This window comes from Protobothrops mucrosquamatus, unplaced genomic scaffold, assembly GCF_001527695.2.
Source record: "Protobothrops mucrosquamatus isolate PMUCROS unplaced genomic scaffold, P.Mucros_1.0 scaffold28, whole genome shotgun sequence".
In the NCBI taxonomy this organism is placed as follows: Eukaryota; Metazoa; Chordata; class Lepidosauria; order Squamata; family Viperidae; genus Protobothrops; species Protobothrops mucrosquamatus.
Window position 1 is genome coordinate 1,937,140 of NW_015386413.1, and position 12,973 is coordinate 1,950,112.

At 43.9% G+C, this 12,973-nt stretch overlaps 1 protein-coding gene across 1 annotated transcript in view; it reads left to right on the top strand.

The window, feature by feature from the left end:
* Positions 1-12,973, top strand: part of DGKH (diacylglycerol kinase eta) — a 105,959-nt gene that overhangs the window by 51,712 nt on the left and 41,274 nt on the right. Inside the window, 4 exon segments of the mRNA XM_029283156.1 lie at positions 3,405-3,544; positions 3,864-3,996; positions 6,669-6,775; positions 9,704-9,829. Of these exon segments, the coding sequence (XP_029138989.1) occupies positions 3,405-3,544; positions 3,864-3,996; positions 6,669-6,775; positions 9,704-9,829 (506 nt within the window).

Sequence of the window (12,973 nt, forward strand, 5' to 3'; positions counted from 1 at the left end):
TATTATTATTATTATTATTATTATTATTATGGATCATCGCACAGTCAGCCAGATGTTCAGACTGGATTTGGCATTTTGTCTACCTATCGAGTCCTTACCCAGGACCTGGGATAGGCAGATGTGGATGTTTGATGGTATTACAGATATTGTCGCAGGATGGAAGCAGTTCCTAGTAAGGCCGCCTTTTGCAATTGACTAACGGTGAATTTGTCAATGCCGATGATGGTGTCCAAGTGGTGCTCCAGTTGTTTTGGGATTGCACCCAAGACGCCTATGACTATTGGTACTACCCTTGCTTGCCTTTGCCACAGTCTTTCTATTTCTATTTGTAGGTCTTTGTATTTTGTTTTCTTCTTCTTCTTCTTCTTCTTCTTCTTCTTCTTCTTCTTCTTCTTCTTCTTCTTCTTCTTCTTCTTCTTCTTCTTCTTCTTCTTCTTCTTCTTCTTCTTCTTCTTCTTCTTCTTCTTCTTCTTATTATTATTATTATTATTATTATTATTATTATTATTATTATTATTATTATTATTTCTCTGCCTTTCTGTCTGTTTTCCTCTCTTTCACTCTCTCCACACTGAATGCAACAGATGTTTAAATGGGAATCTGATTTAGCTGAGCTGACGGATCAACTCAACCTTCCCCTCAATTCTTCCAAGAATCCCATTAGGAAACTCTAAAGGTGCTTTTTCCAAAAGGCAACTGGACTTTCTTGAGGTTTTTTCCCCCCCTCCCCCTTGAAAACGTTTAGTTTCTCACCTAAGAAGCTTCTTCAGTTCAGAACCGAAGAAGCTTCTTGGGATGAGAAGCGAAATGTTTTCAAGAGGAAGAAAAAAAACCCCAAAAAAATTCAGTTGCTTTTCGGGGGAAAAAACCCTCCTTGGGGACAACCTGGATGATTGAGAATCTCCACAGACCATTAGGAAACTTTTAGATGATAATAATAATAATAATAATAATAATAATAATAATAATAATAATAATAATAATAATAATAATAATAATAATAATAATAATAATAATAATAATAATAATAAAAACAACAACGTGGTTTTTTTTCACTTAGTGGTTCATTTTAAAATTTTGTCGGGTCTTTCTAGAACAGCGGTTCTCAACCTATGGGTCGCGACCCCATTTGGGGTCGATCGACCATTTCACGGGGGTCGCCAAGCAAGGCTGTCCGCCATTTTTCCCCCTTTTCCGGCGGGGGCCTTACCTCCCTTGGGCTGGGCCAGCTGGTGGTCGGCCTGCTCCGTCTCTGCCGCTTGCCAGCTACGCCTCGGCCGGCGCAGGGGGCGGAACCACGCATGCGCCGCGTTCCCGGGCAGGGAAAGTCCTCGACTTACGACCGGTTGGGTAGTCCTCGACTTACGACCGGTTTAGTCCTCGACTTACGACCGGTTGGGGGTCGTGGCATTAAAAAGGTTGAGAACCACTGTTCTAGAAGAAAGTTGGAGGGATAGAAAACAGCGTAGCTGACGGGAAGCGATGGGTGTTTTTGTGCCTGGTCATGCTTCCTGCAACTTTGGCAAAGAGGCAACGGTTGCTTTGGAGGCTAAGCTGCTGGGAGGAAAATGGAAGGAAAAGGGTTGTGAAGGCCAATGGATGTGGAGACAGCCAGGAAGGCTTTTCAAAGGATCACACCTTGCAAACAACGTGGGTGCTTTAAAAGAGATGCACAAAACCTTCCAGTTGATGGCCAAGAATCTGTTTTGAAGGCTTCGTGATTTGCTTTGATCACAGTGTGAATAATTGAGTCAATTATCCAGTTTATTTCTTATGTTCTGTTCTGTTCTGTTCTGTTCCCTTCCATTCTTTTTCTATTCTATTCTATTCTATTCTATTCTATTCTATTCTATTCTATTCTATTCTATTCTATTCTATTCTATTCTATTCCATTCCATTATTTCTTCCAACTCAGAGCAAGAAATACAGTTTGGCAGCCTAGATAGATAGATAGATAGACAGACAGACAGACAGACAGACAGACAGACAGACAGACAGACAGACAGACAGACAGACAGACAGACAGACAGACAGACAGACAGACAGACAAGATGATAGATAGATAGATAGATAGATAGACAGACAGACAGACAGACAGACAGACAGACAGACAGACAGACAGACAGACAAGATGATAGATAGATAGATAGATAGATAGATAGATAGATAGATAGATAGATAGATAGATAGAGATAGAGAGAGAGAGAGAGAGAGAGAGAGAGAGAGAGAGAGAGATGATAGAGAGATAGAGAGATGATAGAGAGATAGATAGAGCAATAGTGAGATAGATAACCTTTATTGTCATTTTTTATTGTGGGCACAATGGCACAAATTAAAAATGAAGTTTAGTTGCTTGTTCATTTGCTGACGTTCAGGAAAAGGAATGGATACTAAGGGTGTGAAGGGGGCAAGAAAGAGAAGGACGGAAAAAGATCCTTCTGTTTAGTTTATATGAAAATGCTCGGGAGTTTCTGCTGTTTCCACGTGACTCTTGGGCTGTGTATGTGTGTGTGTGTGTGTGTGTGTGTGTGTGTGTACTGAGTGAGCTTGTCTGATGTGTTAGTGCCATTTGTGGAGAGAAGCAAAGACCGAACACACTGCCAAGAAGACGGGGTAAGTTGTGGCCAGGAAGATCTTGTAATTTTGCAAGATGCTAAACCAGGTTTATCAACTAGACGCCGCTCTAGTGGATCTTTACATGGAATTCAGATTCTGGAATTGCGTTCTGCTGATTTTAATAGATTATAGCATCACTTAAGCTTTGCAAAACGATGTCTCCGGAAAGGTTAAAAAATATACCAAGCGATGCATTTAGCCAGGATGGAAAAAATATGTTCTAAACTTGTTGCTTCTCAGAAGTCAGAGGTGTATATTGTTCGTCTTCGTTTTAATAATCCTGAGGAATTTCTGACCAAGGAAGTGATATTCGAATTTAAGATTTGGCAGGGCGACCCATCTGAACAGGGAATGTTCTTCAACTCAGATAATTGACAGCCTTCCCTCTGTCAGGCGGTGCCGTGTTTTGGTTAGCACGACAATCTCTGGTTACCCAAAATCCTTAGATAATTGTATGCTTGTCAAATGCAGGAGATCAAGAAAGATTTATCTCTCCCGACCGTGGTCGTGACTCCTTTATAAAACTACAGACGTGTTTTAAAACACACCCGTAGAACATTCTGATTTTTTTTTTTTTCCCCTCTGGGCGTGTACAAATCTAGTGCTGGCAAAGTAAATGATTGTGTTCTGAAATGTACAACCCCGAAAGCTTTTTTTTTTTGAGTATTGTGGCTGCTGGTTTAATTTGCTCTTACGGCGGCGAATAAAGGGGAACGTTCTCCTTTATGTGTCGGAGAAAAGGACGTTTCCTTATTTTTATGTTCCACTTGGACCTGCCTTCCCTTTAGCAATTTGCAATCCTAACCTAAGCGATCCTTTTCAGATAATCACCCCATTCAGGAGACTGATATTGTGTGCAGAGAACAGAAAAGAGATGGAAGACTGGATTACTTCGCTGAAGTCGGTCCAGTCCCGGGAACATTACGAGGTAAGCTGAACGGGCCTTTGGGACCGCTGGTTTTTGGTTGTTTTTTTTTTAAAGAAAAATTCAGGGTTGTCCCCTTTATTAAGATGCAAAAAATAGGAAGGAGAATGTTTGTGTTCTTAATAAATGCATGAAGACTGAGCTGAGGTTTATATTTAGTCTGTTCTTTTCTCTCTCTTTTTTTTGCTTCAAAAGAATGAATGTCTTATTTTTTTGAGGGGGGTTTTGCTCGAAAGAGGAACTTCTCCAAAATGTGGCGATGGTAACCCTGGTACGTCATGCACATGGCAATCTGTCTTTTAACTTTTTTTTTTTTTACTAGGCGGCCCAGTTTAACGTGGAACACTTTTCAGGGATGCACAACTGGTATGCCTGTTCCCACGCGAGGCCCACGTTTTGCAACGTCTGCCGCGAAAGCCTCTCCGGAGTAACTTCCCACGGTTTGTCTTGCGAAGGTAATAGTTTAGCCCCTAAAAGGCAGAGTTAAGAGTCCCTGTGCGTAAACAGAGCGGTAATTTCTGCTGGCTTCTGTCACTTCAACGTCTTTCTTTCTAGCCTGGACAATTCACCCGTGCTTTCATTCATCGGTTAGTGAATCTGCCTTTTCCGAGAACGGATTGCCGTTTGCTGATTTGCGGACGTGCGATGGGTCACGGGAGATCCTTGACTTGCGACTGGGATTTTGGTTGTGAGTCGCCGTAGTCGTAAGTCGAGGCACCTCGTGACTGGTTTGGACTGTTCAGCTCATCGGAGAAATGGTGGCCTTGCAGCTTCAAGGCGACCCTTTGCTGCAATCGCTCAGATTTCTTTGGATTTTTGGATAATAACAAAATTCACACGACGTGTTCGAACCTGACAGGCCCCAGGAATTTGTTTTATTTCCTTTTTTGCATGGAGCATGAGAAGGAAGAGAACCTGCAGTAGCTGAGGGGCAGGACTTGGATTAAATGCAGGTCATGTTTAGAATAGAATAGAATAGAATAGAATAGAATAGAATAGAATAGGATGGGATGGGATGGGATGGGATGGGATGGGATGGGAAGGGATGGGATGGGATGGGATGGGGCGGAATAGAAAATATGGAATGGAATGGAATGGAATGGAATAGAATAGAATAGAATAGAATAGAATAGAATAGAATAGAATAGAATAGAATAACAAAGTTTGGAATGGGTCTTGTAGGTCATCTAGTCCATTCCCCTGCCCCTGTAGTAGCTGGGGTCAGGACCTTGATTAAATGCAGGTCATATATAGAATTGAATTGAATGGAATGGAATGGAATGGAATGGAATGGAATGGAATGGAATGGAATAGAATAGAATAGAATAGAATAGAATAGAATAGAATAGAATAGAATAGAATAGGATGGGATGGGATGGGATGGGATGGGATGGGATGGGATGGGATGGGATGGGATAGAGCGGAATGGAATGGAACAGAATAGAAAATATGGAATGGAATGGAATGGAATGGAATGGAATGGAATGGAATAGAATAGAATAGAATAGAATAAAATAACAAAGTTTGGAATGGGTCTTGTAGGTCATCTAGTCCAACCCCCTGCCCATGCAGTAGCTGGGGTCAGGACTTTGATTAAATGCAGGTCATATATAGAATGGAATAGGATAGGATAGGATAGGATAGGATAGGATAGGATAGCAGAGTTTGAAAGGGGCCTTTTAGGTCATCTAGTCCAACCCCCTGCCCAAGCAGGAGTCCCTACACCATTTCTGACAGATGGCAGTCCAGTCTCTTCTTGAAAGCCTCCAGTGATAAAGCTCCCACAAGTTCTCAAGGCCAGCTGTTCCACTGGTTAATTGTTCTCACCGTTGGGAAGTTTCTCCTTAAACGAGTACCTTGATTCATTCCATGTACAATTCTTGGATTCCATTTGCAGGATTTTTTAAACCCGGTTATCCATATTATTGGAAACTAAATAACATGCTCGGGGCGATCCCCAGGCGAGTGTTAATGCTTGCTGACAAGTTAAACTATAAGTCCCAGGATTTGGATCTTGTCAGATTAATGTTTTTGCTTTTCTTTCTTTGGAACCAACGAAGGCATGTGGAGAGACAGCTGTTCTTGGAAAGCCACCAGCTCAAAACTTCTGGGATGCTGAATCGCCCGCTTGCAAGCAACAGGCGCTCATTGTGATAAATAATAATTATCAGGGACTTGGCTAAGGTCTGAAGTGGTTTGCAGCCCTTGTTTATGTAAGAGTGCAGATGCTATGCATCTTGGCTTCATAAGGTGTCTTACAAAGAGATTGTCTAGCAGCCTCACTTGTGTGTGTACGTGTGCATGGGGAGGATCTTAATGCCTCCACGGGACTGAATAGATCAGGTATCAGAGGGAAGGACAAGAAACAATGGTTGGAAGCTGATCAAAGAGAGAAGAGGGATGGAATTAAGGAGGAACTTCCTAATAGTGAAGACAATCAACCAGTGGAACAGCTTGCCACCAGAAATCATGGGCGCTCCATCACTGGAGATTTTTAAGAAGAGGCTAGACAGTCACCTGTCTGAGATGGTATAGGTTCTCCTGCTTGAGCACGGGGTCAAGCAGAAGGTCCCTTCCAGCTTCTATTCTATTTTATTCTGTTCTGCTCTGCTCTGCTCTGCTCTGCTCTATTCCATCCTGTCCTGTCCTGTCCTGTCCTATTCTATTCTATTCTATTCTATTCTATTCTATTCTATTCTATTCTATTCTATTCTATTCTATTCTGTTCACTGGCTGAGGAATTCTGGGAGTTGAAGTCCACAAGTCATAAAAGGGCCAAGTTTGAAGACCCCCGGTCTAGATTCTTGTATATACACATGAGCAATAAATCAGCTTAACTGGACCTTAACACGTGGTCCTGATTCTTCTGACATTGGATGTGTTTGTGCAACCATCTTAACTTCTAAAACGGGTTGTAAGTAGCTCTGGGAAGGTCCATTGTAACTCTGAGCAGTTCTTAAGTGATCAGTCGTAAGTTGAGGACTATCTGTAATTTGGTGAAGGCTGGAAGCAAATCCTTCTCCATAAATGGGTATTTGGTTAAGATAGATTTTGTGACCACGAAGAAATAACGTTTTCAGGAATCTATCTATGTTTCTTTTTTTAAATTTGTTTCCTTTTTTCCTAGTATGCAAGTTCAAGGCTCACAAAAGGTGTGCCGTTCGGGCCATAAATAATTGCAAATGGACAACGTTGACTTCAATTGGAAGAGATATCATTGAGGATGAAGATGGTGTAAGTCTTTGCAACACGCATGCTTCAGTTTTTGTTGAAAAACAGTTGCCTGTAATAACAATTAGGCAGGGTGGGTTGTAGCTAGCGGTGGGTCCTGTCTTAACAAACATGTTTTTAGCACATGATGTCCTATTGAATTCAGGATGTAACTCTATCACCAAGAAGACCTTGGACTATTTTCAAGTAGGCCCCGAGGAGTTACAGATTTCTTTCCGGCAGGCTTGGAGGTGTCTACAATAGCTTCATTTGCAGCTGCAGAAAATGGCCAGAGTTTAAGACCAATAGGCCACCTGGTCTTGCAGTTGTGAAGAAAAAACACTAGTGGCCAAGGGTTGAGAATGAGAAGCTGTACAATGCCACTGGTGAAATGCTGAGGGTGTCTGTTCAGCTTCTTAAGAAATACAGTAGCTCTTCTTCCAGGCATCTTTGAAGTGTTGTGGAAATCCTTGGGATCATCCTCATCTTCAACCTCATCCTGCATCTTCATCCTCATCCTCATCCTCATCCTCATCTTCATCTTTATCTTCATCCTCATTCTCACCCTCAACTTCAGTCTCAACCTCACCCTAAGCCTTAACATCATTTTCACCCTCATCCTCATCCTCACCCTTATCCTCAACCTCAACTTCAACTTCAGCATCATTTTTATCCTCACCTTCATCCTCAACCTCAGTTTCAACCTCAGCCTTAACTTCACTCATCTTCATCCTCATTCTCAACTTCAACCTCATCCTCATCCTCAACCTCAACCTCAACCGCAGTTTCGACCTCATCCTCACCCTAACCCTCAATCTCATTGTCACCCTCAACATCAATCTCAACCTCATCCTCACCCTCACCCTCACCTTCACCCTCACCCTCAACTTCAACCTTACCCTTACCTTCAACCTCAATCTCATTGTCACCCTCAACATCAATCTCAACCTCATCCTCACCCTCATTTATTTATTTTTTTCATTTTATTAAATTTATACCCCACCCTTCTCCCGGAGGACTCAGGGCGGCTTACAGCCAGTTTAAAAACAATAATACAATACCATACAAATTTAAAAATGATTAAAAATAAATATTTGAATAGGCCGCTTCTACTAAAATTTTGTTAAAACCAATTAAAATACCCCTAGGCCAGTCCTGCCCGCTGAAATAACCAAGTCTTGAGGGCGCAGCGGAAGGAGGGNTCAACACCTTGAAGCGCACTCGGAAGGCCACAGGCAGCCAGTGCAGCTCGCGCAGCAGCGGCGTTACATGGGAGCGACGAGTCGCTCCCATCACCGCCCGCGCGGCCGCATTCTGGACTAACTGGAGCCTCCGAGTGCTCCTCAAGGGAAGCCCCATGTAGAGAGCATTACAGTAGTCCAGGCGGGAGGTGACAAGAGCGTGGGTGACTGTGCGCAAGGCATCCCGGTCCAGAAAAGGCCGCAACTGGTGCACCAGGCGTACCCGGTAAAACGCCCCCCTGGCCACAGCCGTCAACTGGTCGTCCAGTGTCAGCCGTGGATCCAGGAGGACCCCCAAGTTGCGTACCCTCTCCGAGGGGGCCAAGGTTTCGCCCCCTATAGTCAGCGATGGAGTCAGCTGACCATACCTGGGAGCCGGCAACCACAGCCACTCAGTCTTGGAAGGGTTGAGCCTGAGTCTGTTTCTCCCCATCCAGACCCGTACGGCCTCCAGACATCCTCATCCTCATCTTCATCCTCAGCCTCAGCCTCAGTTTCAACCTCATCCTCACCCTAACCCTCACCCTAACCCTCAACCTCATTGTCACCCTCAACATCAATCTCACCCTCACCCTCACCCTCACCCTCACCCTCAACTTCAACCTTATCCTTACCCTCAACCTCAACCTCAAGTTCAACATCATTTTCATCCTCATCTTTATCTTCATCCTCATCGTCACCCTCAACCTCAGCCTTACTTCAACCTCACCCTTACCATCACTTTCATCCTCCCGTTCATTCTCACCTTCAGCCTCACCCTCAGTTTCAACCTCATCCTCACCCTAACCCTCAACATCCATCTCAACCTCATTCTCATCCTCACCCTCACATTCACCCTTACCTTCAACCTCAACCTAAGTCTCAACCTCATCCTCATCCTTGTCTTCATCGTCATCCTCACCTTCATCAATTTGTACCCCACATTCTTTTTTGTACAACACAAGGCTGAGTACATGGAATTCCTGCCTCCTCTTTCCCCCAGTGAGATTGGTTGAGCTGAGAGACCCTGATTGACCTCAAGTCACCCAGTCGGCTTTCATGTCTAAGGGCGGACTAGAGGTCACGATCCTCTTGGGTTCTAGCTCATTGCACCCATATGGCTCCCTTTACTTTTTGGAACATGAGGATGGCCTCAACCAAGGAAAAACATTGGAATAAAGTTCCTTGTGAGTGAGTGGACCTCTTCAGATCAGACTGTCAATATCCAGCTTGAGAATCCAAATAAAACTCCAGGTTCATTCCGTTTCTGAAAATCTTACTGTTTATTGAATACACTGCTTGGTTATGTCGAAGCAAAACTAACTCTGAGGTTCCCACACCAATTCATAGACTTAAACAATCATTTTCCCAGCCAAACCCCCAACGTCTTACACCATTCATATCAACACGTCCACTTTGTGATGGGAACCGTCTGCTTCAAATCCACACCTGTTCTGGTGTCCTTGACAAGGCTTCAGGCTTCCGCAGTCTGCAGCTGAATCGAAGAGGTTTCGTTCCTCCATTTAACCACTTGAAAGTAACACCTCCCACCCCCTTAATGTAAAGGCAAGTTGAAATGCAAAGTTTCATCCTGGGTCCAGAGCTGGCCCAGAGTAGCTTGAAAATGGACCAACCAATTCCCCACTCTAGGAACGAGACCGAAGTCAAAAGGGATGGAAGTTGAATTTTCTTATTTCTCCTCCCCATTGACTCCAATCAACCTCCCCTCCAGGTAGCCATGCCTCATCAGTGGCTAGAAGGCAACCTTCCGGTCAGCGCCAGATGTGCTGTGTGTGACAAAACCTGCGGCAGTGTTCTCCGCCTGCAAGATTGGAAGTGCCTTTGGTGCAAGACAATGGTAAGTGTGGGCCGTGCTTTTGTGAAGATGTTCTCCTGGACTGGGACAAGAAGCTGACCATAAAGCATGGACAGTGGTGGTGGTGGTGATAAAAGAGTCACGACGACAGTCGTGATGGTGTGTTTGAACCTTTTTATGTGCATCGCAACACATACACGACAGGACTGGGGCTCCAGTGGGCTTGTTTGTGACTGGGGGGGGGTCTTTGATGCTTGGGGTTTCCTTGCAGACGTTTCATTACCCAGCTGGGTAGCACCATGAGTGTTTGGGACCATAATCGTGACTGCTTTCACCTTCCAGTTAAGTCCTAGTGGACAATCCCTTAAAGAGGAGCCAGCCATGTGCTGCAGCTGCCAAAAAAGCCAACACAGTGCTGCATTAACAGAGGGATAGAATCAAGATCACGTGGAGGGTTAATACCACTTTACAAGGCCTTGGTAAGGCCACACTTGGAATGCGGCATCCAGTTTTGGCCACCACGATGTAAAAAAGATGCTGAGACTCTAGAAAGAGTGCAGAGAAGAGCAACAAAGACGATTAGGGGACTGGAGGCTAAAGCATATAAGGAAAGGCTGCTGGAATTGGGCATGTCTAGTTTAAGGAAGAGAAGGACGAGGGGGGACATGATAGCAGCCTTCCAGTATCTCAGGGGCTGCTCCAAAGAAGAGGGAGTCAAGCTCTTCTCCAAAGCGCCCGAAGGCAGGACAAGAAGCAACGGGTGGAAACTAACCAAGGAGAGAAGCAACCTGGAATTAAGGAGAAACTTCCTGACAATTAGAACAATTAACCAGTGGAACAACCTGCCTCCAGAAGTGGTGAATGCTCCAACACTGGAAGTTTTTAAGAAGAGACTGGACAGCCCTTTGTCCGAAATAGTATAGGGTTTCCTGCCTGAGCAGGGGGTTGGACTCGATGACCTCCAAGGTCCCTTCCAACTTTATTATTATTATTATAAGGAACTCCTGTTATTGGGGAATTTCAAATCGGAGCATAGATTTGTCTAAAGCACTTCCTTAAAAATCCAGTACGTCATCCGTTTTGCCCTTTGTGTTAATGGCATAGAGGTGAAATTGAATTAATTGAAATAATGCATGTTGCCAGATCTAACTGTGGTTGCTAGGAACCTACTACTTACTGCTTAAGTTACAGCAACTTAAAATGTACAGGTAGCCCTCGACCTATGACCGCAATCGAGCCCACAGTTTCTGTTGCTAAGCGAGACATCTGTTAAGGGAGTTTTGCCCCATTTTACGACCTTTCTCGCCACGGTTGTAAAGCGAATCACTGCAATTGTTAAGTGAGTAACACGGGGTTCTTAAGGGAATCCTTCTTTCCCCATTGACTTTGATGGTCAGAAGGTCGCAAAAGTGACCCCGGGACTCTGCAACTGTCATAAGTACATGCCAGTTGCCAAGCATTTGAATTTTGATCACGTGACCGTGGGGATGCTGCAACGGTTGTAAATGTTTAAAAGCACTTTTTCCAGTGCTATTGTAACTTGGAACAGTCACTAAATGAGTGGTTGTTAAGTCAAGACTGCCTTTATTTATTTTTGAGGAATTGCTCTCATCAACTCATTGGTGCATCTCTCAAGTTGATTCCCTGTGTTTTTGAAGAAATTGTTTATGAAATGCTTTTAATAAAGAAAATAGCCAAAGAAACTCTGGATGAATCTTCAGCTATGATAATAAGCTCTTTATTTAGAGCTTGGATGCAAAGATACCAGACCTAGCTGTTGCTTCCCAGTTTGTCAGCTGCCTGATTTCCTTTTAACTTTCTGTGCCATTCCTGATAGCTAACCTAATTAGTTTAATTTCATTTCCTTTAATTTAATTCCGTATCGGGCTTGATTTATAATTTTAACCATGTTTTCGTCCCCCCCCCCCCGGATAAGACCCAAACAGCTTACCTAATTAAAAGTAATCAGACAATGAAGCATTAAACAAATGGATCTGCAACCTGAAATTTCGTTTTAATAGGACCTCTGTTTTCTCCTTCATATCCTTTTATCTCTTTTGAAAATCAAAAGAGCCATGATAAGTAGCTGTCTCCTCTACAATCGTTGAATTATGGACACATAGTGCTTTTCTAATGGCCGCATGGTGGACCTCGTTAATGGATTTTTTTTAAAGATCGTTTTGACGGGTCTGTTAAAACTGTCTTCATGTATCTTGTCTTTTGTACTTCTGCGATAGGTCGAAAGGTGTAAACTTAGCAAGAGTTTTAAGTTACTACTTAGAGAAGGTGTGCTGATGATTCCACGCATTCGGTTGAAGCCATTTCACCCTTGCCCTTTTCACAATACAGTACACTGTGGTCTTTCAGTTACAATGGAACTTCCCCTCTCCCCAATAATTATTTTTATTTCTCCCACCCAGGAATTCCTGCAAGCCCACCAAGATTCTTCTTCTTTTTTTTTTTTTGAGAGCGAAGATGCATTTTGCTACATAAAATTTGAACCTAGATGTCCAATCTGAACTGGGTAAAAAACAGCTTCAGATCAAAAAAAACAGCTTGCTTGTTTTCTTGCAGGCGTCTCATTACCCAAACTAGGTAACATCATCAGTGCTAGAAGGGAAGAGGAGGAGGAGGAGGAGGAGGAGGAGGAGGAGGAGGAGGAAGAAGAGTATGGGGTCGGTGCTCTCTGAGCTCGGCTGTTTTTTTGCAGACGTTTCATTACCCAACTAGGTAACATCATCAGTGCTAGAAGGGAGGAGGAGGAGGAGGAAGAGGAGGAGGAGGAGGAGGAAGAGGAGGAGGAGGAGGAGGAGTATGGGGTCCTTGGTGCTCTCTGAGCTCGGCTGTTTTTTTGCAGACATTTCATTACCCAACTAGGTAACATCATCAGTGCTGGGAGGAAGTGGGGTTTACTGGGGAGGAGGGGGAAGAGGAAGGCGAGGAGGAGGGGGCTGTGGGGTCCTGGGTGCTCTCTGAGCTTGCTTGTTTTCTTGTAGATGTTTCATTACCCAAACTAGGGAACATCATCAGCACTACTCTGTTTATCACTGATCCTCTCTCTCTAGCACTGATGAAGTTACCTAGTTTGCTTATAAACGCCTGCAAGAAAACAAGCAAGTTCAGAGAGCACCAGGGACTCCACAGTTGTCCTCCTCCTCCTCCTCCTCCTCCTCCTCCTCCTCCTCC